Genomic DNA, 22,110 nt, shown 5'->3' on the forward strand with positions numbered 1-22,110 from the left:
GCAGGTATGGGCTTTCAGTTTTGTGTTTTTAGGTCAGTTATTAAAGAGATTGAGAAAAAGTATGAAACTCTGCTTCTCACTTTTATAAATGTTATTCATGCTGGTAAGATAACTCAACATTTTCAAATAAATCAGTAGACTTTTAAAAATTATATGACAAAATGGATAGCACTAACTTATATCAAAAAAAAAATGTTGAGATCCTCAATTTTTTAAGCATGCAATAGCATCCTGCAAGCAAAAGTTTGAGAACTCCCATGCTATCTCCTTACTAGCAGACACATAGAGGATAGGCACTGTCCCACAATCTTGGAAGCACCAATGTCTCACCATCTTACCTGAGGAGAAAACTCAACTAGGAAAGAACGGAAGAAATGGTAAAGGCTATAAAAACTTCAGTTTCAGGAGGAATGTTTCAGAAATCTATTGTACCATGGTAACCATAGTTAAAATGTGTTGTACTGAAAGTTAAGAAAGTATTCTCACTGGAGAAAATAAGTATGTGAAGTAATATATGAGTTAGCTTAATTCAGCCATGCCAAAATGTTTCTCTCTCCTTCTCTCTATACATACATTTGAAAGCATCAAGTAAAAATAAAAACCCACAATTTTTGTCAACTACTAGTAAATAAAAAGTCCACATAGTTCGATGTTACAGATTGAACTCAGGGCCTGATGCATTTACCACTGAGCTATTCCCCAGATAAGAAGCCATTTTGTTTCCTTTTTCTTTTTAGACACAAAGTCTATTGAATTAGCTTCCTCAATGCCGTAACTACAGACATGTGCCACCAACACCAAATGCATGGCTAAGAAGCCATTCTTAAATATTACTGACATCAACACATATTTTGCAATATGTAAAAGATCACTATAATCTGAACTAACATTTAATAGTAGATACTCAGGTCAGCTTTACCTGAAATAAGTTAAAGAAGTCTACCAGTCCACCCACAGCATAACAGCAATCATGTTTTTGAGGTAGATAGTGAAGGCTCTGTTAAGTTACAATTAAAATCAATACTTGCGAAGAACGTATTACATACAAATCATGAAAAAGGTCAAGTGGGGAGTAAAGCTGACTACAGCAGCCTCGGAGCCTTATCTAACATGGCACAGCAATGGAGGATTAGAACTGCAACAGCAGCAGAGAGGTGGGCACCAAAAGACTACTTAACACAACACTGCTTTCCTGAAATAGCATCGGAGGGCAGGTAGAATTTTGACTGGCAGGACTAGAGAGAAAGCAGAGTAGGAAAGTATGGGGACGGTTTAGTTTTAATCACTGATCTAGTGATATTACAAATTACAAATCAATTTAAGCCTAAAACTTAATTCCTGGATGCTGTGGAGGAACCTCACAGTGGAGGGATTCTTAATATGGAACATTTCAACAGGAAGAAAGATCAAAATCAAAGGTCACTGATGCTCTTCCTATGTGTACATATTTAGGCTGTTACCCACATTTCTTTGTCTCATTTTCTGTTTTCTTTTATAAGACTTTGAAAAAGTTCCTATGTTATGGTCCATTTGGCCACCCCTAAGCTACAGCTTTGGCAAGCTCAGTCTACACTCAATTTTCCCAATAGGGAAAAATGTGAAAATCCAGAAGACAGAAAAAAGGCCAATGGTTAAAAGTGAGAGTCTCAAAATAGAAACTAGAAGTAGTTTATATCTCAACTACTGATAATTTACTCAATGAACTATTAAAACTTCAATTATTATTTATTCAAATTAAATGAAGTAATAAGTGAGTAAAGTAGTTAACAAAACTCAGCCAGTTATAACGAGAAACTGCTGAGCTTTCTCTGAACTAGCAGCCATTATGAAAACACCAAAGTCCATCCTATTTTAGAAATAAAATTTCTTTTATTTTTTTGAGACAGGATTTCATTATGTAGCTCTGACTGTCCTGGAATTCATTATGTAAACCAGGCTTTCATGGAACTCACAGAGATTCACCTGCCCCTTCCTCCTGAGTGCTGAGATTAAAGGCATGTGCTACTATACCTGGTATAAATTTAATTTTCAAAGCAGAAAATCTCTGCATCTTACTACTTACGCATTTGGTTCCACCATTCTGAATGCATATGTTCTGGTGTTTCAAGTCTCATTTTTCATTCAAGTTTAGTATTTTAAAAGACTGACATCATTTTGTTTAAATTAAGGATATTGATTAAATTAAATTTCAGTAATGAAACTCTTTATTTAGGATTTGTTAAGTCATTTGCTTGTATCTGTAGTGAAATCTGTAGCGAATGGCCCAGGCACTAAATATTTGGTTCTCAAACATTGGCTAACTCCCCTAATGTTCTGGTATGTATGGTGGAGTCACCAAAGCAAGATAAGATAACAACAGACTGAAGGCCTTGGCCTCAAGACTGCTTATTTAGTGTTAGCAATGAGTACTTCCTGCTTTTTAAAATTTAGAAAATTTTTGAAATGTATAAAATAATCTGCTTCAGTTACTATATTCTTATTAAACAGTTTAGTATTTTTCTTTAAAGTACTCACAATTTCTACTTCATTGAGAAAGAATTTGTTTTGTATATACTTATGAAGAATACAGTACCTTTAAAATGACTACACATCACAGATCTATGATTCTCAAAGAATGTCTTTGTTGACAACAGTAGCATTAAAGTTTTACCTGACTCATATGGAATGGAAAACAGAAGAGGATGAGGTCCAGTGTGCTTCTCTGTACAAGTACACTTGAGTCTTGCACTGAAGTACTTACTGCTTCTACCTGAAATAAGAAAGCTTTTAGCATGCTTGGAAATGGTTGCCACAGTTACTTTTCATTTATCTAAGAAAGAGAAAATATATCTGTGCTAATCAGAGAGCGCTACAACATACAAATGTTAATGTCAGTTTCAATGACTTTTTACCTAGTATCCCATTACACATCTGCATAGCATGTTTGTGCAAATGTTGCACAGCAGCTTTATCATGCTTGTCCCAAGTGGGACACAAGTCAAATGTTCACTGACTGATGAAGGAGTAATCACACTGCAGTACTATCAACAAGAGAATATGGAGCAACATAAGCAACAAACAAAAAACACACAGAAGATGAATTAATCTCAACTGTGTTAAAAATTGTGAATAAATTACACTCACAGGCCATAAGTAGTATGACTCAACTTACATAAACAGTCTGGATGGGGTGAAACTAAAACCAGAAAACAGACCAACATTTTCAAGGATCTGAAAACAGAAAAGGGGTGGATACAAAGGGTCTAGCGCTTTTGGGGATGATACAATTTTCTTAGTCTTTATAGCAGTGGTTAGGAGACTGTATGTATGAGTAATTTTAGTGAATGCAAGTAATACTTGACTAAATCGAATTATGGTAGTTTGAATGTAACTGGCCGCCATAATCTCATAGGGAGTGGTTCTATTTGGAGGTATGGCTTTGTTGGAGTGGATATGGCCTTGTTGGAGGCTTTGAGGTTTCCTATGCTCAGGATACTGCCCAGGGTCTCAGTTGACTTCCTGCTCCCTGCAAGATGTAGGACTCTCAGCTACTCCTCCAGCACTATGTTTGGCTGCATGTCACCATGCTCTATGCCATGATGATAAAGGATTGAACCTCTGAAACTGTAAGTGAGACCCCTAAATTAAATGTCTTCGTTATAAGAGTTGCTGTGTTGTTGTGCTGTGGTGGTCCATGCCTTTAATCCCAGCACTTGGGAGACAGAGGCAGGTGGATCTCTGTGAATTCAAGACCAGCCTGGTTTACAGAATGAGTTTCAGGAAAGTTAGGGCTACACAGAGAAACCCTGTCTTGAAAAACAAACAAAAGAGTTGCTATGGTCATGGTGTCTCTTTACACCAATAGAAACACTAAAGAAACACTAGACACTAAATAAAGTTGTACATTGAATATCAGTCATATCATTACATGGGAAATAAGATTAATCAAAAAACATTTAAGAACTTTTGAAAATAAATCCTCCCCCCATTTTAAGACTACAACATCCTATAAAGATTTCCTTCTGTTACCAATCTTGGAAAGTAAGAATGTCAGCACACAGTCAGTATGCATTCTCTTTTTCACAGTTTGCTTTGGTTTACATCCTCTTTCTCAAACTTTATGTAGAATTCAGCTACATCATTTTGTCTAAAATTCATCTTTCTTATAAAGAAAAGTAAGACTGAAAGTTCACTTTGGGATATTATAATAAATGTAGCTATGGTAACAATGATCTATTAGTAAGCAAGATGGGAATAATAAAAATCATGAATTTGCTTGGATAAAAGGCATAAGTAATATCCCTTACATGAAAAATTTATCTTTTAAAACATCAACAAATATTCAGTATTTTGGCTGTTAGTTTTCTTTGATGAAAAATGTTGAGCTCCATGAAAACAAGCATGTTGCCTATGGCATGATCCTCAGAACAGTCTGTAATGCCTGGCTCTAGAGAAACACTTGTGACTTGACAACCTACCATGAGCTCGATGTCACTGCCAATTATATACAGTTGATCTTCCATTGAAAGCTTCCTGTTCAGATGGGCCAGAACATATGTGATTCCGGGCAAGCGCACAGCGGGGCTGGTGAGCAGACTGCCCCAGAGGGCACTGTAGAATGCTGACTGCTCTACCGCAGCAGCAACCTTTTCTAGCAGTGTGTTTGTTCTGGGGTACACAACAGAAGGATGTAAGAATGAGACATTCAGTGTCAGATAAAAGAAATCATTAATTATTCTCTTCCAAAACAAATGACAGCATCCACAGCACAGTCATGTGCTCCCCTCTGGAAACAAGTGAGCTACTCTGGAAGAACACACTTCGTAAGTCAGAGGAGGGGGTGCAAGTCATGATTCCACTGTGTATTAGCTGGATAAAGCTAATCATTTCAATTCAGTCTCCATCTGTAAGATGCAGAGAACAGCACTGCAGCACCTGTCTACTTCAACAGGTTGTTAACTTACTATAAGCAATAACGCCACATATATAAAATTAGTTAATCAATCTTGGCATACCTATGCTGACTTCCTACAAAACCTAAAAAGACATTTCCTAATGCCTCTTTCTTTTTGCAAATACAATATAGTGTTCACAATAATATAAGTGAATTAGACATATGACAAAAATTAAACCAAGGACATTAGTAATTGACTTGCTTTAAACAAAATAATTCAATATATAGAAGTCTATTACATTATAGTAGTCAGATGACTCTGGTTGGTGATTTAATAGTAACATTAATCTCTGGCTTCAATGTATCTATGCATTAAAATAACACACATTTATAAACCCTTTTATAGTACTCATGTGGAATACTTAGCAAAACATAAATCATAGGACACTATAATCAGAAAGAGGATTAATCTCTTTTTTAAATTTTAATTTAGTAGAGTTAAATGGCACCGATTCTGTACTTCCCTTAAGAGAATAATTTAAAACTTACTTCTAAACTAAATGAACTACTTTCACTTTATACTTCAAGAAATATATAACCTATAGAAAGAAAAGCAGACTTCCATCCTGGAAGCCACATGAAGGTAGGAGAGAGCCAACTGCACAACTGTCCCCTGACCTCCGCATGCACCAGGCACACAGACATATGATAATAATGACAGCAGAGAGAATTCTTAAAAGCAAAAGAAGCTATTAAGTTTTGACCATATTTTCTTTTCTTTTCAATGTAGCCTATAAGGAATATACAGTATTTTCAGGATTAGATTCTTACGGTATTGTTGAAATACACTAGAGCAGTCAGTGTACTTGATTAAATTATTTACGTTTCGACCATGACATCTACTCACAACCTAAACTTAGGATTTCCTATTTTTGTCACCTAAACTCAGTTTCTTTCTTTCTCACTTTTTCTGGTAACGACACAAGGGCATCATGCACTGTCTGTAGCTATTAGCTCTTAAAAACAATAGGCTCGCTGGACGGTGGTGGCATAGCGCACACACCTTTAATCCCAGCACTTGGAGGCAGACGTAGGTGGATCTCTGAGTTTGAGGCCAGCCTGGTCTACAGAGTGAGTTCCAGGACAACTAAGGCTACACAGAGAAACCCTGTCTCAAAAAACCAAAAACCAAACCAACCAAATAAAAAGAAAACAAACCCAAAAACAATAAGCTCCAAAACAGAACGGATCCTTTTCTTTAAGGTAAGTATGGAGTATCACGGCAAGAGCCAGTGAGAAGCAGTGTACTGGTGCTAGGCTATTTTCTCCCGTTAGCAGTTTAAACAAGGCTGGTATAGGGCCACACTTCATACTCTTCATTATTTGTTAATCTACTTGTTGTATCATTATTTTAAATATGGGTCATAATTTTTGAGTGACTTACATGTGCAAAGCACTGGACTGGTTTCATTACTACAGTAACACAGAGACAGGTATTATGCTTCATTTACAGATGAGGAAATGGAACACAATAAGAAAATATTAAAAAGTGTTCCTAAGCTCAAATGAGATACTTTATAACAATTTTTATTGCTATTGAGATCTTATTTTATATGTATGACGGTTTCACCCGAATGTGTATCTGTGTACCATTATGCCTGCCTAGTGCCTGTGAAAGCTAGAAAATGATGCCAAATCTCCTGAAACGAGTTTCAGATAAATGTGAACCTCCAAGTAGGTGTTGGAACTTGAACCTAGGTTCTGGAAGAGCAGCAAGTGCTCTTAAACCCTGAGCCATCTCTCTAGCTCCAATAATTTTTTTCTTAATTTTTATTTTTTATGTGTGTATGCTTTGCCAGCATAGATGCACACTATATGAATGCTTGGTACCCAGGGAGTCCAGAAGAGAGCATCAGAGTCTATAGAACAGGAGTTATAGATAGTTTCCTGCTAGGAATCCAACCCAAGCCCTGTGCAAGAGTAGCCAGTGCTCTCAACTGCTGAGCCATCTTTCCAGGCCCGCTATTGAAATCTTAATGTGTTATGTTGATGCATCAATAAAAATTAATTTTGTGATGCTATAACACAGCTGAGGAGGGTTGCTGACTAATCCATGATTTGTAGTATCAAGGTGGACCAAATATAGTGTTACCTCTCATAATACTCTGATCCTTCTTCTAAGCCAGGAAGAATACCAGTCAGCAATCCCTGAAGGCCAGGTTTCAGAGTTTTTCCCAAAGGCAGGTAATATATCTCATACAAGCTGAGCAGTGCTGGTTTCACAGACATAGCAGCATTGGCAAGTAGAGGAAATAACCCAGAACTGTCAAAAAGTAAAAGATGTAAATTAGCACCAACATTAATTCATATGCAATTACACTATATCTTTTATTTTTGATGAAACACACTACAGCAAATAATTAGAATAGTCTATTAATGAATTCTACATCAATTAAACTAAACGAGTTCTCTCACTTATGAGTTTCATACACATAAACCCTGCAGCTTTCTCCCTGTTTCAGTCTTTATCTTCTACATCCCCAAACAAGTATTCTCATTTTTCCAGAACCTTGCCCTTTCTCCTCTGCAACTAGCATTTTAAAATATGGCATCCTTGTTATTGACTGGCCAAAAGTCTCTGAGTGATGTTTCCCCCACTATAAAAAATGTCTTCTCCAAGCACCAGTGCTTGGTGGTACACACCTTTAATCCCTGCACTCAGGAAGCAGAGGCAGGTGGATCTCTGTGAGTTCAAGGCTAGCCTGGTCTACAGAGTGAGTTCCAGGACAGACAGTGCCATGTAAAGAGATTCCGTCTTTAAAAAAAAAACCTCCTCTAACCATTACTGGCCATGTTCTCTTCAGGTTTCCCTTCTAGATAATCCTTCTAGATAATCACTTCTAGTAAATTCTTCCTCTATCTGTGTAAATACCTAGCAGAGACTGCCGTATCTTTATCACCTTGTCTTTTTTCTTTCCCTCTCTTCCCTCCTCCCGCGCCCTCCTCCACCCATCACCTCACCCCTTATTCCCTTCTCTGAAAGGTAAGGCCTCCCATGGGGAGTCAGCAAAACCTGGTACATTCAGTTGAGGCAGGTCCAAGCCCCTCCCCCTGCATCAAGGCCCACAAGTAATGGGCTCCAAAAAGGCCAGCTCATTCACCAGGGATGGATCGTGATCCTACTGCCAGGGGGCCCCTTAAGCAGACTAAGCTAATATCTGGCGCCCAACGTGGGGCACGAACCCACGACCCTGAGATTAAGAGTCTCATGCTCTACCGACTGAGCTAGCCGGGCTGATATTGGAGAAATTATTTTGGCCACTCCACGTAGTTAAAAGGATATTTATTTAATGGCGTAACTCACAAATTAAGTAATGGGTAGGTCGCAGGGTCTGGGGAAGGTGTAATGCAGTCTAGCGGTGTTCTCCGGAGCTCTGCACAGTCAATCTGCACCGGTCAGCGTTCCGGCACCGAGAGAGCGCCCAGAGCGAGCGCTGGCCCATCCAGCTCTCGGGTCCCCAGGTGCCTCCCCTCGCCCCGCCTCGTAGGCGTGACAGTTGCCAGAGTCTCAATGGGGGTTGGAACTTCCAGAACCAAGCTGGAATGGCTACCCACTACACCCTACCCTTTATTGCCCCCCCCCTCGCAGTTTACTCATTGAGATCTCATCTGTTTCTTCTTCCCAGGGCGATCTATGCATCCCTTGTTAGCTAGCTTCTCCGGAGCTGTGGGTTGCATCTGGATATCCTTTGCTTTACATCTAGTATCTACTTATGAGTTAGTACATAACATACTTGTCTTTCTGAGTCTGGGTTACCTCACTGAGGATGATATTTTCTAGTTCTATCCATTTGCCTGCAAATTTCATGATGTCATTGTTTTTTACTGCTGAGTAGTACTCTCATTGTGTATATGTACCACATTTTCTTTATCCATTCTTTAGTTGGGGGGCAACTAGTTGTTTCCAGGTTCTGGCTATTACAAATAACAGTGCTATGAACATAGTTGAACATGTGTCCTTGTGGTATGATTGAACAATCCTTGGGTATATGCCCAAGAATGGTATAGGTGGGTCTTGAGGTAGATTGATTCCCAATTTTCTGAGAAACTGCTATATTGATTTCCAAAGTGGCTGTAAGACTTTGCACTCCCACCAACAGTAGAGGAGTGTTCACCTTGCTCTACATTCTCTCCAACATAAACTGTCATCAGTGTTTTTGATCTTAGCCATTCTGACAGGTGTTAAGATGGTATCTCAGAGCTGTTTCGATTTGCATTTCCCTGATGACTAAGGATGTTGAGCAATTTCTTAAAAGTCTTTTGGCTTTTTGAGATTTTTCTGTTGAGAATTCTGTTTAGCTCTGTAGCTCATTTTTTAATTGGGTTGTTCAGTATTTTGATGTCTAGTTTCGTGAATTCTTTATATATTTTGGAGATCAACCCTCTGTCAGATGTGGGGTTGGTGAAGATCTGTAGTGGGTAGCTGTTCCAGCTTTGACCTTGAAACACTGCCCCTAGAGTGACAGCAGGTAACTGCCATGCCTGCCTATGACCTGTCCCTGGGGGGTGGCTGAGTAGGAGCCCCTTAAGACTTGAGGTGCGCACATGTTTGGTCCTTCTGGATACCTTGTGGTCCTGGAAGCTGGATGGGACACAAAGCCAAAGTTCTCTGCTGGATGGTACCTCATCTCTCCCAGATCCTGTAACCAACCTTACTATTGGCTGTAAGTTATCCCAGAAATAAACTTCTTTTGATTACCAGATAAATTACGTGTAATTGCCTCGTTAATTACAGTAATAGTTAATTACTGTAATAAAGATCTTTTCCCATTCTGTATGCTGTCATTTTGTTTTATTTACTGTGTCCTTTGCCTTACAGAAGCTTCTCAGTTTCAAGAGGTCCCATTTAACTTATTGTTGCTCTCAGTGTCTGTGCTACTGGTATTATATTAAGAAGTGGTCTCCTATGCCAATGCGCTCAAGGTTACTTCCTACTTTCTCTTCTGTCAGGTTCAGTGTAACTGGATTTATGTTGAGATCTTTGATCCACTTGGACTTGAGTTTTGTGCAGGGTGATAGATATCGATCTATTTGCATTCTTCTACATGTTGACATCCATTGTGCCAGCACCATTTGGTGAAGATGCTTTCTTTTTTCCATTGACAGTTTTGGCTTCTTTGTCAAAAATTAGGTGTTCATAGGTGTGCAGATCAATTGTTAGGGTCTTCAATTCGATTCCATGGGTCCACATGTTGGTTTTTATGTGTTTATTACTATTGCTCTGTAGTAGGGTTTGAGGTCAGGGATGGTCATCACCTTGTCTTGACAGGTAGAATTCAAAACTGTCCTGAAGCCACTACTTTCAGTCGAAACCACTCATGGACTTCCTGCTGCCAACACGGTTTGAACAGTTTTCAGATCTGGTTACCGCACATGCTGTACAGTCCGTGTGCACTCACCCTCTTCATTCCTGTACTGCCGACTCAGCCGTTCTGAAGCGCTCCCTGCTGGTTCCTTTGAGAACCTTCCATGCTTTCTATAGGGTCCCGGTCTTTGTCCATCACAAAGACACAATACCTACTCTCTTACTTATATCCTTACATACACTGGAGGGTCCTTAAACATTCAGCTCTCAGTTTATGTCAGTTCCTCAATGAAACTTATCTGCTAATTAGACTAGGATAGCACCCTTATTTGATTTTCATAACTCACTAGAGTATTTATTACTAGATCTGAACTATTTGTGAGTATCAGGAATAAGAGATCAGAACTGCCAGTATTTCTGTATTTAAGTCCCTTGCATCATGCTCTGCACTCAGGTAATGATTTGAAGATAAATAAAGACTCTCAATTACTCCTAGTTTTACATGGGAAGTAGAAGTCATATTCAACTGACCAGTTTTCTGCCTGCAATTTTAGGAACAGTGTGTCCTGAAGATACAGTCATACTCTGTCTTTGTGCAATTGCCTTCTATGTGCCTGGGGTTGTATCCTGCCTTTGTTATGGGCTAGCCTCACTGACAACTCTATCTCCTCAATTTCTGTCTTTCTCTGCTGACATCTTTGCTTCTAACCCAAAGTACTCAAATACTCCTCCATGACTCTAAGAAAGATAAACAGACCGCAACAATCAAAACTCAAAATCCCAACTTTAACTAGCTCTTAGCTTGAAGCCATCATTCTGTATCAATGTTTAAGAGTATGGAGTGAACATACTTGATTATCGTGTTATAACCAAATATATGTGTGTATATATTCCTTCCTTCCTTCCTTCCTTCCTTCCTTCCTTCCTTCCTTCCTTCCTTCCTTCCTTCCTTCCTTCCTTCCTCCCTCTGTCCCTCCTTCCCTATCTATCTATCTATCTATCTATCTATCTATCTATCTATCTATCTATCTACCTACTTACCTACCTACCTACTACACACATACATATATGACCTCCATTTTATATTTTACCATCTCCCCCATACTCAACAACTGTGATCCTTCTACATGTGATATGATGTAAATTTTGTGATATATAAACTATGGCTATCATTTATAGTTTCTAGTTCTCACTTTCACAGTCCTTATTACTTACTAAGTAACTACAGCAAAAGAGTACCTTTTTAAAAAAACAGAAAATAAAATAGAAAAAATTTGGTCTTCTTTCTCTAGTGTAAAGCAATGAAGATGAAGGACAGTCTTGTTTTGTTATGGCATTTTAGGATTCAGAAATCAGTTTCTCTTTTTTATCCCAAAGCTAGTCATAAAAACTAGACTTTCTTTTTACAAAGGTAGATCACAGAAACGAAGGTGGTCAGACAGACCCTGCTGGCTTCCCTATTCAGTGTGTCAGCAATTAGCACTAGAGCACACTATTTTTTGTCTAATCATTTATCTATAGGGTTGTTCATGCTTTAATCTTGCCTGTGTAATTAAGTATCCATACAAACCTCAAAGGATAGAGGGTTCATAGTTTCTGAACAGTGACTATGTAGAGGCATGCAGGAAGGTAATCAGAAACTCATCCACATCCTGGGAGACTGTGTACCTTAGCTCCAAATAAGGAAGGGAAACTCCTGTGCTAAGGACCTTTATTTTGCTGTGTATCTCTGTCCTTTAAAATACCTTTCATGATAATCAATGAATATGTTTCTCTGAAGTCTATGAGTTACTCTAGCAAATTAACTGAACCTAAAGAGGGAGTTTTATAGATGACAACTTGCAAATAGTTGGTTACAAGCTCTGGAGGCCTGGACTTGTTCCTGGTGTTAGAATAGGAAGCAGTCTCATTGGGTCCTCAACCTATGAGATCTAGGAAGACAGTGTAAGAACTAAGCTGGACTAGAGGATGCTCAGTTGAAGTCCTCTGAAGAGCTTGTTTGCTTGCCAAAGAAGAAGAATCCCCACACAATTAAGAATCACACAGATGATCTATGTTGTGAATTGGATAATCTTTGTTTGTTTGTTTTTAACCTGGTAAATGAAATCTTAGAAGCCTTATGACATCATTTGTTTAATGTATTTTAAAAGGATCATTCTAATTCTGTGTGAAGAACCGAGTATAAGAAGCTAAGGACAGCCGGGCGGTGGTGGCGCACGCCTTTAATCCCAGCACTCGGGAGGCAGAGCCAGGTGGATCTCTGTGAGTTCGAGGCCAGCCTGGATTACCAAGTGAGTCCCAGGAAAGGCGCAAAGCTACACAGAGAAACCCTGTCTCGAAAAACCAAAAAAAAAAAAAAAAAAAAAAGAAGCTAAGGACAGAGGCTGTGTCAGTAGGCCAGTGACAAAGCCCAGGATAAAGATGATGCTCACTTGGACTGGCAACTGCCAGTGAGGTAGACAGATGCATTGAAAACACATCAGAGTAATATGCACACTGTTCTAAGTACTTTCTGCATATGAATTCTCAATTATACTAACAATCCTATGAGACTAGAGGTATCATTTCCATTTTTGTACATGAAAGCACAAAGAGGTTAAAAAAAGAAAAGTGGCCCAAGAGCATAGAATTAGTTTTGACACTCTCACTCTTAACCATTCTGAGACAGAACTTCCAGGGAGACTGCACAGAAGGTAGGAGAATATGGGCAGGGTTAACAAACAGTGCAACTCACATTTTACACTTATGAAAAGGGAATGACGCTCCATACAGACCTTCAGTACAATGCAGGAAGGGCAAGTGAAGGAAGGGTAGATTTATTTTTAAACAGGTAATTGTTTAAAAGGCTTTTAAAGATACACACACATGTGATGACTAAGCCTGGAGTTTAAAGCTAGGGCCAGCACTTGAGACATCAATTTGGGGTCACTACATAAAAAACCATGGCTATGAGGCATGGGAGGAAGTAGGAACACAAAGCAGCAGATGAGCAACAAGAAAGGACTGTGTGATGAGAGACACATGAATCTACTTCATTAGAGTATATATCTCATGTCATCTCATTACACACCTCAAATACACATGGTAAGATAAAGTTGATAAACATGGGTGTGGATATGCTTGCTCAACAAGAATATATAAAGTGAGAACATAAGAAGGCCTGTTTGAACCAAGGAAGCCCTAAGAAATGGCAGATACTGAATTAGGGTAGAAAAGGAAAGGGTGATAAACAACAGTGAAAAAAATAAAAGAAAATGCCATTTCACAGAAGCCAAAGGAAAAGATGGTAAAAGGATGGTTAATAATGTTAAAGCTACTGAGAAATTAAGGTATTTTATTTTCCCCAGACTAGCTTCCAACTTAAAAAAAAAACAAAAAAAAACAGAATACCTTATTAGTGTCAACAATTTTGAATGACAACTTTTATGAATAATATCTAAGAATAAAAATAACTTGAAAAATACTTTATTTTTTATTTTCTAAATCACTAAAGTCAAATATTTAACCTTTATATAAAAAACAATTTTTTTTCAAAATTTCAATTTTATTGTAGAAAGGCTGAATAGTTTAGCCATGTATACATACATATATTTGGAGACAGGGTCTTACTATGTAGACTTGGCTGGTCTGGAACTTGCTATGTAGACCAGACTGGCCTTGAACTCATAGAGATCTGCCTGGCTCTGCCTCCCAAGTGCTGAGATTAAAAGCATGTATCACTACGCTTATCTAGAAATATACTTTTATACTGCACATAATTAATAAAATTACTCTTACCTATATAAAAAAAGATCTTTGGCAAGTCGCTTAGGTCCAATGATTTTGAAGATGATTTCATATGTTTCAAGTGCTTTCCGATGAACTCCACCTGGCAATGCTGGATGCAGACATTGAGCTAGGCGTTTGCCTATGGTCAGTTTTTTGGGTACTACCTGGTACTTGGCATTATTTTGTAAAACCTTGAATAAAATAATTTTAGAGCAAATGAGAAAAATGTCTCATTTTATTTCTATATTCTTATAAAAACTATCACAGAAAGTTTTTGAAAGTTTTATTTATCCGTACACATTTGGAGTTAAAATTAGACAAAATTAAAAAGAATTGCATTGTTAAAACACACCAATGGTAAGTTAACATTTTTTATTAAGGTATCTTATGTGATTTTTAATGAAAGAACATTTTGTACAAAATGTAAAGAATAAAGGCACAGATTTTTTGCAGAGCTTCTCTATCTGTCATGAGACAGAAAATCATAGTTGCCTATCCCTGCCTTCCCGCCCAGCCCTGGGGGGAGGAGGTATGGAATGAAAGAAAGTGACTGTTAAAGGCAATATAGTAGAAAAGTCAGCACTACAGTTGCCAGTCATTAACTTTATACTGAAATATGTTTTGACTACATAAACAAATCTTTCTCTCTCTGCATGTGTGTCTCTGTGTGTCTACATGTGCACATAAAGGTATGCCTATAAAAATCCCTGGGTTGTCCTACCATGTTTTACCTTAGTTGCATCTATAATCTTAGTATCTTACTTTTTTTATTTAGATACGGTATTTATTTTCACAAATACTGATTAATGAATAAGAAGCTAATTATGTTCTTAGTCTACATACTCATAATTCAATGAATTGCTTTTAAAAATAGTTCCCAAGCAACCTTTAAAATGGAACTTGGAGCAGTTTTTCAACAAAGAACCTAACTTCCTGTAAGCGAAGTCATACTATGGAATAATTTCTATGAATGTCATAATGTGCAACACAGAAACTTGCATGTCCCCATTACAATGTAAACCCTGAGCACAGTGAAAATGAAAGCTTTTTTTCTTGTACTATCTGGATGATGATCTGTAGAATAAAACATCTTGCAATCTATTGTCCTTGCTATGCATATTAAGATTTTTTCCCTAATAACTGTATGTGAAGCTGTTTGATGTTAAAATAGTTATTGTAAAATTCTTTTCCTATCCAGCCTCTTTCAATATTTAGAAACATCCCTAATCACTAAGAACAATAATCATTTAAAATTATGTGTGTGAAGTAAGAAAAGTTTGACTGAAATTACAAAACAAAACTGGGTCAAAACAGAAAGCTGAGCGTTGGTCAGTGGCCCTTCTACTGTGGCTTGCCTAAAACCAGACCTATGGAAGAAGGCTCATTCCAAGTCAAGTTCCAAGGCCTAGGGACTATATTTAAAACTGCCTTTGTAAAAAGTGCTGACTTGTAACTAGGCTTGCTTAGGCATAAAGTGATTCTTGCTGCTGCACTCATACCATTTGGAAAGGATACTGCAGTTATTACTTTCCATTGACAGCTTTTCATTCTGGTGCCAGAACTCCAGTTTTATCTGATGTTCAATTACAGAATACTTACCCTCACAGTAATATACATGCTTCATAGTCTCGTGCTATTACAGGTACCAATAATGATAATAACTATCTTTTAAGTGCTGTTGTTTTTTTGAACGAGAACTGCTAAAGTGTTAGTAATATGTCTGACTACACAAACATGAACTCATGAAGTAAAATGCCATTTATATAGCTGAAGTTTGGTTTCACTTTATATTCTTTACTTCAAGATTTAGATAAAACTTGTGTAAAGAAGTATAAACAGAGATCTGAGTTTTACTCCTTTTACTAAATAGATGAAACAAGCATACCTTGTTGAGTTTTCCAAGTGCTGATATCAAATCTGCCCATTCACTGGAGTATTCAAAATTCTTCAGTGCTTTGTCAATTGCAGCTACATAGTTTCTGTATTTGGAGTCACTCAATAACTCCAGCTCTTCTGTGTTCATCCTCCCACCGGGTCCCGCTAGAGACCAGTTCCAAAGTCATGCAAAATCATTCCCTATAAGAGATTCCAGGGAAACCAAGGTTACAAAGTAAAGTATAGAAGTGTGTTCACCGAGTCTCATTATAAAACAAATGACTAATTTTACAGTTTCTTTAACAGAAGCACTCAAAATTCTAGGCAGCTAGTGTACAAGGTGATAAATAATATTCAAAGTGGAAAACTGGGATCATTTAGGAATATAAAAAGAAAACTTATGATTATTTCTGCCACATTTATTGATGAAATATTTCTGATATACATCCTCTTCTATTTTGATAGCAAAATCTAGTAAAATTGGTTATACTGGGTACATCAAGGACATAGGAGACAAAAAAAAAAAGAAAAAGAAAAAGAAAAAACAAAGGAGAAAAATCTCTATTTTGAAGATACATTGTATTAACTAATAATGGGCATCTAGTATGAGGGACCATCAGCTATTTGCAATCAAACTGACTTTGGGTATAAAGGACAAAAATATATAGTAGTTTAAATGCAGCCACAAATTCCTTGTTATTCCTTTTTAAGAGTAAGTATATATAGTCTCCAGTCCCTCAGTTTAGGCTCAATTTTAGTGAAAACAATAAGGCCGAAGAGATAATGGCAGAAGCCAATAGGTCACAAAAGCACTTCAGCTTCTAAAGCCTCTTAGGTAACTTAGATATGGGGCAAGGCAGCTGTCATATTATGAAGAAACCTCAAGCAGCTATCTGGAGTTGAATCGAGAATGAAGAACTGAGGCTTTGTGTCACAGCAATAATAGTGAGTCATTTTGAATAGATCATCAGCTAAGTCTAGATTTGAGTGTGTACCCAAATGACACTTAGAATAACACTATAAGAGATTCCCAAATCAGTAATACACATAGCTAAGACTCTCAAATTCATTCAGACATGAGCAACAGAACATTTTCTCCCATTGGGAATGGGTTTGAAAAATTTTTAATAACACAATAATTAATTGAATAACAAGAATTTAATTGAGGTGAATATGAGTTCTCTTCCATTTTTTACATTTTCCCCTTAACTTCTCTCCACATCTTTCCCTACCAGCTGGATTCCTGCCTCTAGGAAGTTCTAAGAATAGTCTCCAGAGGCTGCCAAAACAGTTTGATGAAGAATAATCTTTTCAATAATCTTCTTTTAAAGATAACACATACACACTCATAAAACTGAATTTTGAAGCAGGTTCTTTTAGACCTCCAGCCCCCAAATCATGACACAGAGACTTATTAATTATGAAAGCTTTCATTAGCTAGGCTTGTCATACTAGCTCTTAAAACTTAAATTAACCCATTTATTTTAATCTGCATTCTGTCACATGGCATGTTACTTCATCTTTCTATACTGTTTATGCTGCTTTCTCTGAGTCTAGCTGGCGACCCTGCCTTTCTTCATCTGCGTCCTCTCTGTCCTCAGAAGTCCCACCTAACCTCTTCCTGCCTAGCTGATGGCCATTCAGCTCTTTATTAATCTAATCACAGTGACACATCTTCATACAGTGCAAAGGAATATTCCACAACAGAATGACTCCTTCCTCAAACTTGTACAAAAATTAACTTAAAAAGGTTACAGATTTAAATGTGACGTGTAGAATTATAGGAAAACATAGGAGTAAATCTGCATGACAAAAGGTAAGCAATCTTCTAGGAAATAACATGAAAAAGCAACCAAAGGAAAATGTCCCACTCTATCAATATTTAAAATTTTTTGTTGCAAGAGATACCATTTTTTTGTTGCAAGAGAATGAAGAGAGCAGGAGAATGCTTATTTTCAGTTTATCTGAACATGTACTTGAACTGGTATATAAAAAACTCCCCTCACTAAAAGAACACAAAGTCTTAAAATGGACAAAATATCTGAAGAGACATATCCAAAAGAAAATATGCACATGTATAATATAAAACTGTAATAATGAGACTCACTGAATTTCATAATAATAATGAATTTCATCCAAAGTGGTGTGCTAGCTAAAAGTAGAAATAAGTGAAATGTAATGCAAGCTGTTTTATTGTCAAACTATGGTTTCTATACCCTCTCAGTACTGATAGAGCCTGGGCCTCCCTGTAACATTCTAACACTGAGATGCATCCTCAGTCTTTTTTAAGTTTTATACTGAGACAGGGCCTTGCTATGTTGCCCAGAATGGCCTCAAACTTGTGACCCTCTTGCTTCATTCTGCCAAGCAGCTGAGATTACAGGCATGTTCCATTTAACATCTTTAAAAACTTAACGATAAGCATACACAAACCAATATGCTTTAGACAAAAAAAAAAAAAAAAAAGAAGAAGCAAGACATATGAAAACAAAGCTATAACTTTGGATAATAAAATCTCTAAAACCTGAAGGATATTCATGGAATGAACACAACTAAAACACTTCAAGTTTTGTTTCCCAAGTATTAGATTTCCTAAAGACACACGTACATAACATAATAAATTCTAATAAGTAAATCTAAAAATGTCCAATATTAGCAGTAAAGTGAGTAAATAAAGCACATGAATAAGTTTTGCTGATAGGGACAATTTCTTTCCTTGGCAAGATTCCCAGCTCAAGTTAGAGCACATTCATTTTGAAGATACACAATCAATATTCAGTGTATGTAGGAGGTTAACCTGAGAAGCAATTTAGTAGCAACTCCTATTCATGAAAATAGGGATCATTTATCAATAAGCAGAGGGACAATATAATTTTTAAACAATACCTCAATAGACATGTTCTTCAGACAAAATTTAATGTGTTATTAAATAAGCTAATAATTAATAACCAGCTAAATTTGTGGAGCTTGTAACTAACACATTTGCCTCACTGTAAGGTTGAGTCAAGTTAAAAAACAATCTAGGGTCTGGGGAGATGGCTCAGTTGGTAAAGTGCTTGCCTTGCAAGAATGAGGACCCGAGATTCCCAGAACCCATGCCAAAAAGCCAGGCAATGGGCTATAGTGATGGCTCAGTGAAGAAAGTGCTTGCTATGTAACAAAAGAGTTTGGAGCCTCAGGATTTATGTAAAAAGTGGTCATGGTGGAGTGTGCCTATGACCCCAGTACTGGGTAAGGGTGGTCACATGCTAGCCAGCTATTCTAGCTGAAACTTCAAGCACTAGGTTCAAAGAGAGCCCCTGTCTCAAAAATATAAGAGAAGCAATTGAGCAAGACATTTCACTGTCAACCTGACCTCTACACAACCATACATACCCATATGCTACTCGCACACCAACACATAATTTTAAAATTTAAAAAGCCTGGTATGGCATTATGTGTTTTTAATTCCAGCACTGAGAAAGTGGAGAGAGATGAATTCTTGGGGCTCACTGATCAGCTTGTCTTGACTAGTTGGCAGGTTCTAGGCTACTGAAGGTCTCTGTCTCAACAACAACAAACCAAAACAAAAAATAAATAATATAATTTTTAAAAAGGACAGTGCTGAGAAATAATACCTTACCTGAAACAAAACCAAAACCAAAGCCATTAGTAACCATTTTCAGTCCCAGGCTCTGACTACCTTTTAAAATTTTTCAATTTTGGATTTATTTATTTATTGGGGTGTTTGTGGAGTCTATCTTTCCATATTAAAATATCTGTAAATATTTTACAGTTTTGCTTATAAAGTGTCAACAAAATAATGTTTTCATAAGAATTTGCCTCTAGAGTTCTCATACGATTGCTTTTAAAATGAGTGAAAATGTGTATCATGAACCATATGATGGTATGAATTTTTAAATCATATTTAATATATTCTAACATTTCTCAATTCAACCATAAATATACACAAAGCAGCGTGCTTTGGATAAAAATGTGGCATACTAAAACAGAGCCATGACTCTGAATAACTAATAATATATTTATAAACTGATAGAGGAGACGTTCATGGACTAAAGGTTGGAAGAATGAAAGGCTGGAAAGATAGCGGCACAGCAGTTAAGAGAGCACTCTCTGCCCTTGCAGAGGACCTGAGTTCAGTTGCCAACACCTGTATCAGGCTGCTCACAGCTGTCTCTAACTCCAGAAGATCTGACACAATCTGACCTACACTGGTACCTACGGGCACATGCACACACATAAATAAAAAAGAATCTTAAAGAAAATCCAGATGTGTTTTATTTAGTGCAGGTTGGGGGAATACATGTATGTGTAGATGCTCATATATGTGTGTGCATGTGGAGGCCAGAGAATAACCTTGGGACCCCATTCTGTGTAGGCCAGGATGCTTTCTCACTCACAGCAACTCTCCTGCCTTAGCCTCTTTCATATTGGAATTATAGATATGAATGAGCCACTAGGTCCAGTTTCCTCAGTAAGCTAACTGCAAAATTAATCATATATCAGAACACAAAAAGTATGCCACTTTTCAATTTTTTAACATAAAAAGTAATACAAATTCTAGTTCTCAGTAATTTTTCTCCATATTTTATGGTAAGATAGCTTAAGTCAATATCTTTCATGCTATCTGCAGTTAAGGACTAGGTTTCCCCCCCAATTTACCATCTAGGGATACAATCATGCAGTTGGTTGTTGTAACATAGTTAAATTGTCATAAAGATTTTGAAGTGTTTACTTCATCATATTCTATTAAGAGAGTATGTTCCCACAAAGCACAACACCATGTGCAAATGTAACACTTCCCATATTGTGTCAAGAAAACCTATGGCAAGCCTCTTCCTAAGGAAGGTTGTGGTACACAGAAGCAAAACAAAATGCTACACCAAATATTCAGTACAAGAGTCAGGCATGGTAGACAAGCCATTAATCCTAGTAGGTGGATCTTTGAGTTCAAGGCCAGCCCAATCTATATAATGAGTTCTAGGCCAGCCAAGGCTACCCAGGGAGCAAGACCCTGTCAAAGAACCAAACAAATTAAACAACCCCAAAAGTACTTTATAAAAGGACATTTTATAGAAATACAGAGCATAAAAGGCAATAAAAATTGAGCCTCAGCAGTAGGATCAGAATATATCCCTGGTACATGAGTTGGCTTTCTGAAGCGTATGGTGGGACACCTTACACAGCCTTGAGGCAGGGGGAAGGGCTTGGACCTGCCTCTACTGAATGTACCAGGCTCTGCTGACCAACCCCCATGGGAGGCCTTACCTTCTTGTAGGAGGGAATGGGGGTGAGTTGGGAGAGGGAAGGTTGGAGGGGTGGGAGGAGGGAAGAGGGGGATCTGTGATTGGTATGTAAAAGAATAAATAAATAAATAAATAATATATTTTAAATTTGAAAAAAAAAAATAGAGCCTCAGAACATGAGATTAGTCAAGACATCCTGAGTACAAAATTTAGATAAGGTTCTTACCAGATGAATGACTTGAACCAATCACTTTGTTTTCTCAAGTCTGAATTTCTTCATCTATGAAAGAGAGACAAGACCTAGTTCAAAGCTTGTCAAAACTAAATATGTAATATATTTAAGCTATTAGAATACTTGCGACAGAAAATGCTAAAAGTAATCTAGTTTTTGCTTTCACCACTCCCTATTCAATCAACACAAATACTAGGAAATATACCCATGATGGGTGAATACATAAAAATTAAGCATTGGTTGTGACTCTGAATTGTTGGCAACAAAGTATAAAGCTCACTATCCTATCATGAATGATTTTGTGAACACAAATTAAAATGTAGCTCTTTTTAAAATGTGCTTGTTTATGACTTTATTAGCTTGAACATATTTATATAGTCAAGCTCTATGAGTTTCTTAACAATGAATTCAAGCAATGACCCGATGGAAACATTAAGGAAAGAAAATGCATCTGTATTTATTCACTTATTTCCTTCCTTCCTTCCTTTTTTTTATTTTCTGGAGAGGGGTGGCGGTCCTGGGATCTGAACACAGAGTCTTTTTCATGCTAACATGCACTCCACCACCAAGTTATACCATCAGTCCTTTATGGACTGCTTTTCATTTCAATATTAACTTTTCCAATGTCAACATCCACTAATTGATATGGTATAAGGACAATTTTAACAGTATTTATATTATATTAATGATTTTAAGTACCTTGAAATGATTAAAAAGTATATAGGAGGATGTGTTTCGGCTATTTGTAAAT

The 22,110-nt window shown here is 37.3% G+C and overlaps 1 protein-coding gene and 1 non-coding gene across 16 annotated transcripts in view; both read right to left on the bottom strand.

Annotated features, from left to right (window-relative positions):
• Positions 1-22,110, bottom strand: part of Dop1a (DOP1 leucine zipper like protein A) — a 105,360-nt gene that overhangs the window by 61,130 nt on the left and 22,120 nt on the right. For 8 of the 15 annotated variants that reach the window (XR_013052857.1, XM_076576746.1, XM_076576743.1 and 5 more), the window contains exons 2-7: positions 21,354-21,407; positions 15,892-16,082; positions 14,016-14,197; positions 7,026-7,196; positions 4,454-4,647; positions 2,651-2,745 (exon numbers count right to left, since the gene is read on the bottom strand). Coding sequence is in view for 14 of the 15 variants with exons in the window: in XM_076576746.1 (XP_076432861.1) it covers positions 2,651-2,745; positions 4,454-4,647; positions 7,026-7,196; positions 14,016-14,197; positions 15,892-16,029 (780 nt within the window). In the remaining variant the exon portion in view is untranslated. Of the gene's footprint in view, positions 1-2,650; positions 2,750-4,453; positions 4,648-7,025; positions 7,197-14,015; positions 14,198-15,891; positions 16,083-21,353; positions 21,408-22,110 lie in introns of all 15 variants that reach the window. The other 7 variants (XM_076576744.1, XM_076576739.1, XM_076576742.1 and 4 more) reach the window with 3 other exon arrangements.
• Positions 8,096-8,168, bottom strand: Trnak-cuu (transfer RNA lysine (anticodon CUU)). The gene has a single exon. It is a non-coding gene; the product is annotated as a tRNA-Lys (tRNA).

Source organism: Peromyscus maniculatus, chromosome 7 (genome assembly GCF_049852395.1).
Source record: "Peromyscus maniculatus bairdii isolate BWxNUB_F1_BW_parent chromosome 7, HU_Pman_BW_mat_3.1, whole genome shotgun sequence".
Taxonomy (NCBI): Eukaryota; Metazoa; Chordata; class Mammalia; order Rodentia; family Cricetidae; genus Peromyscus; species Peromyscus maniculatus.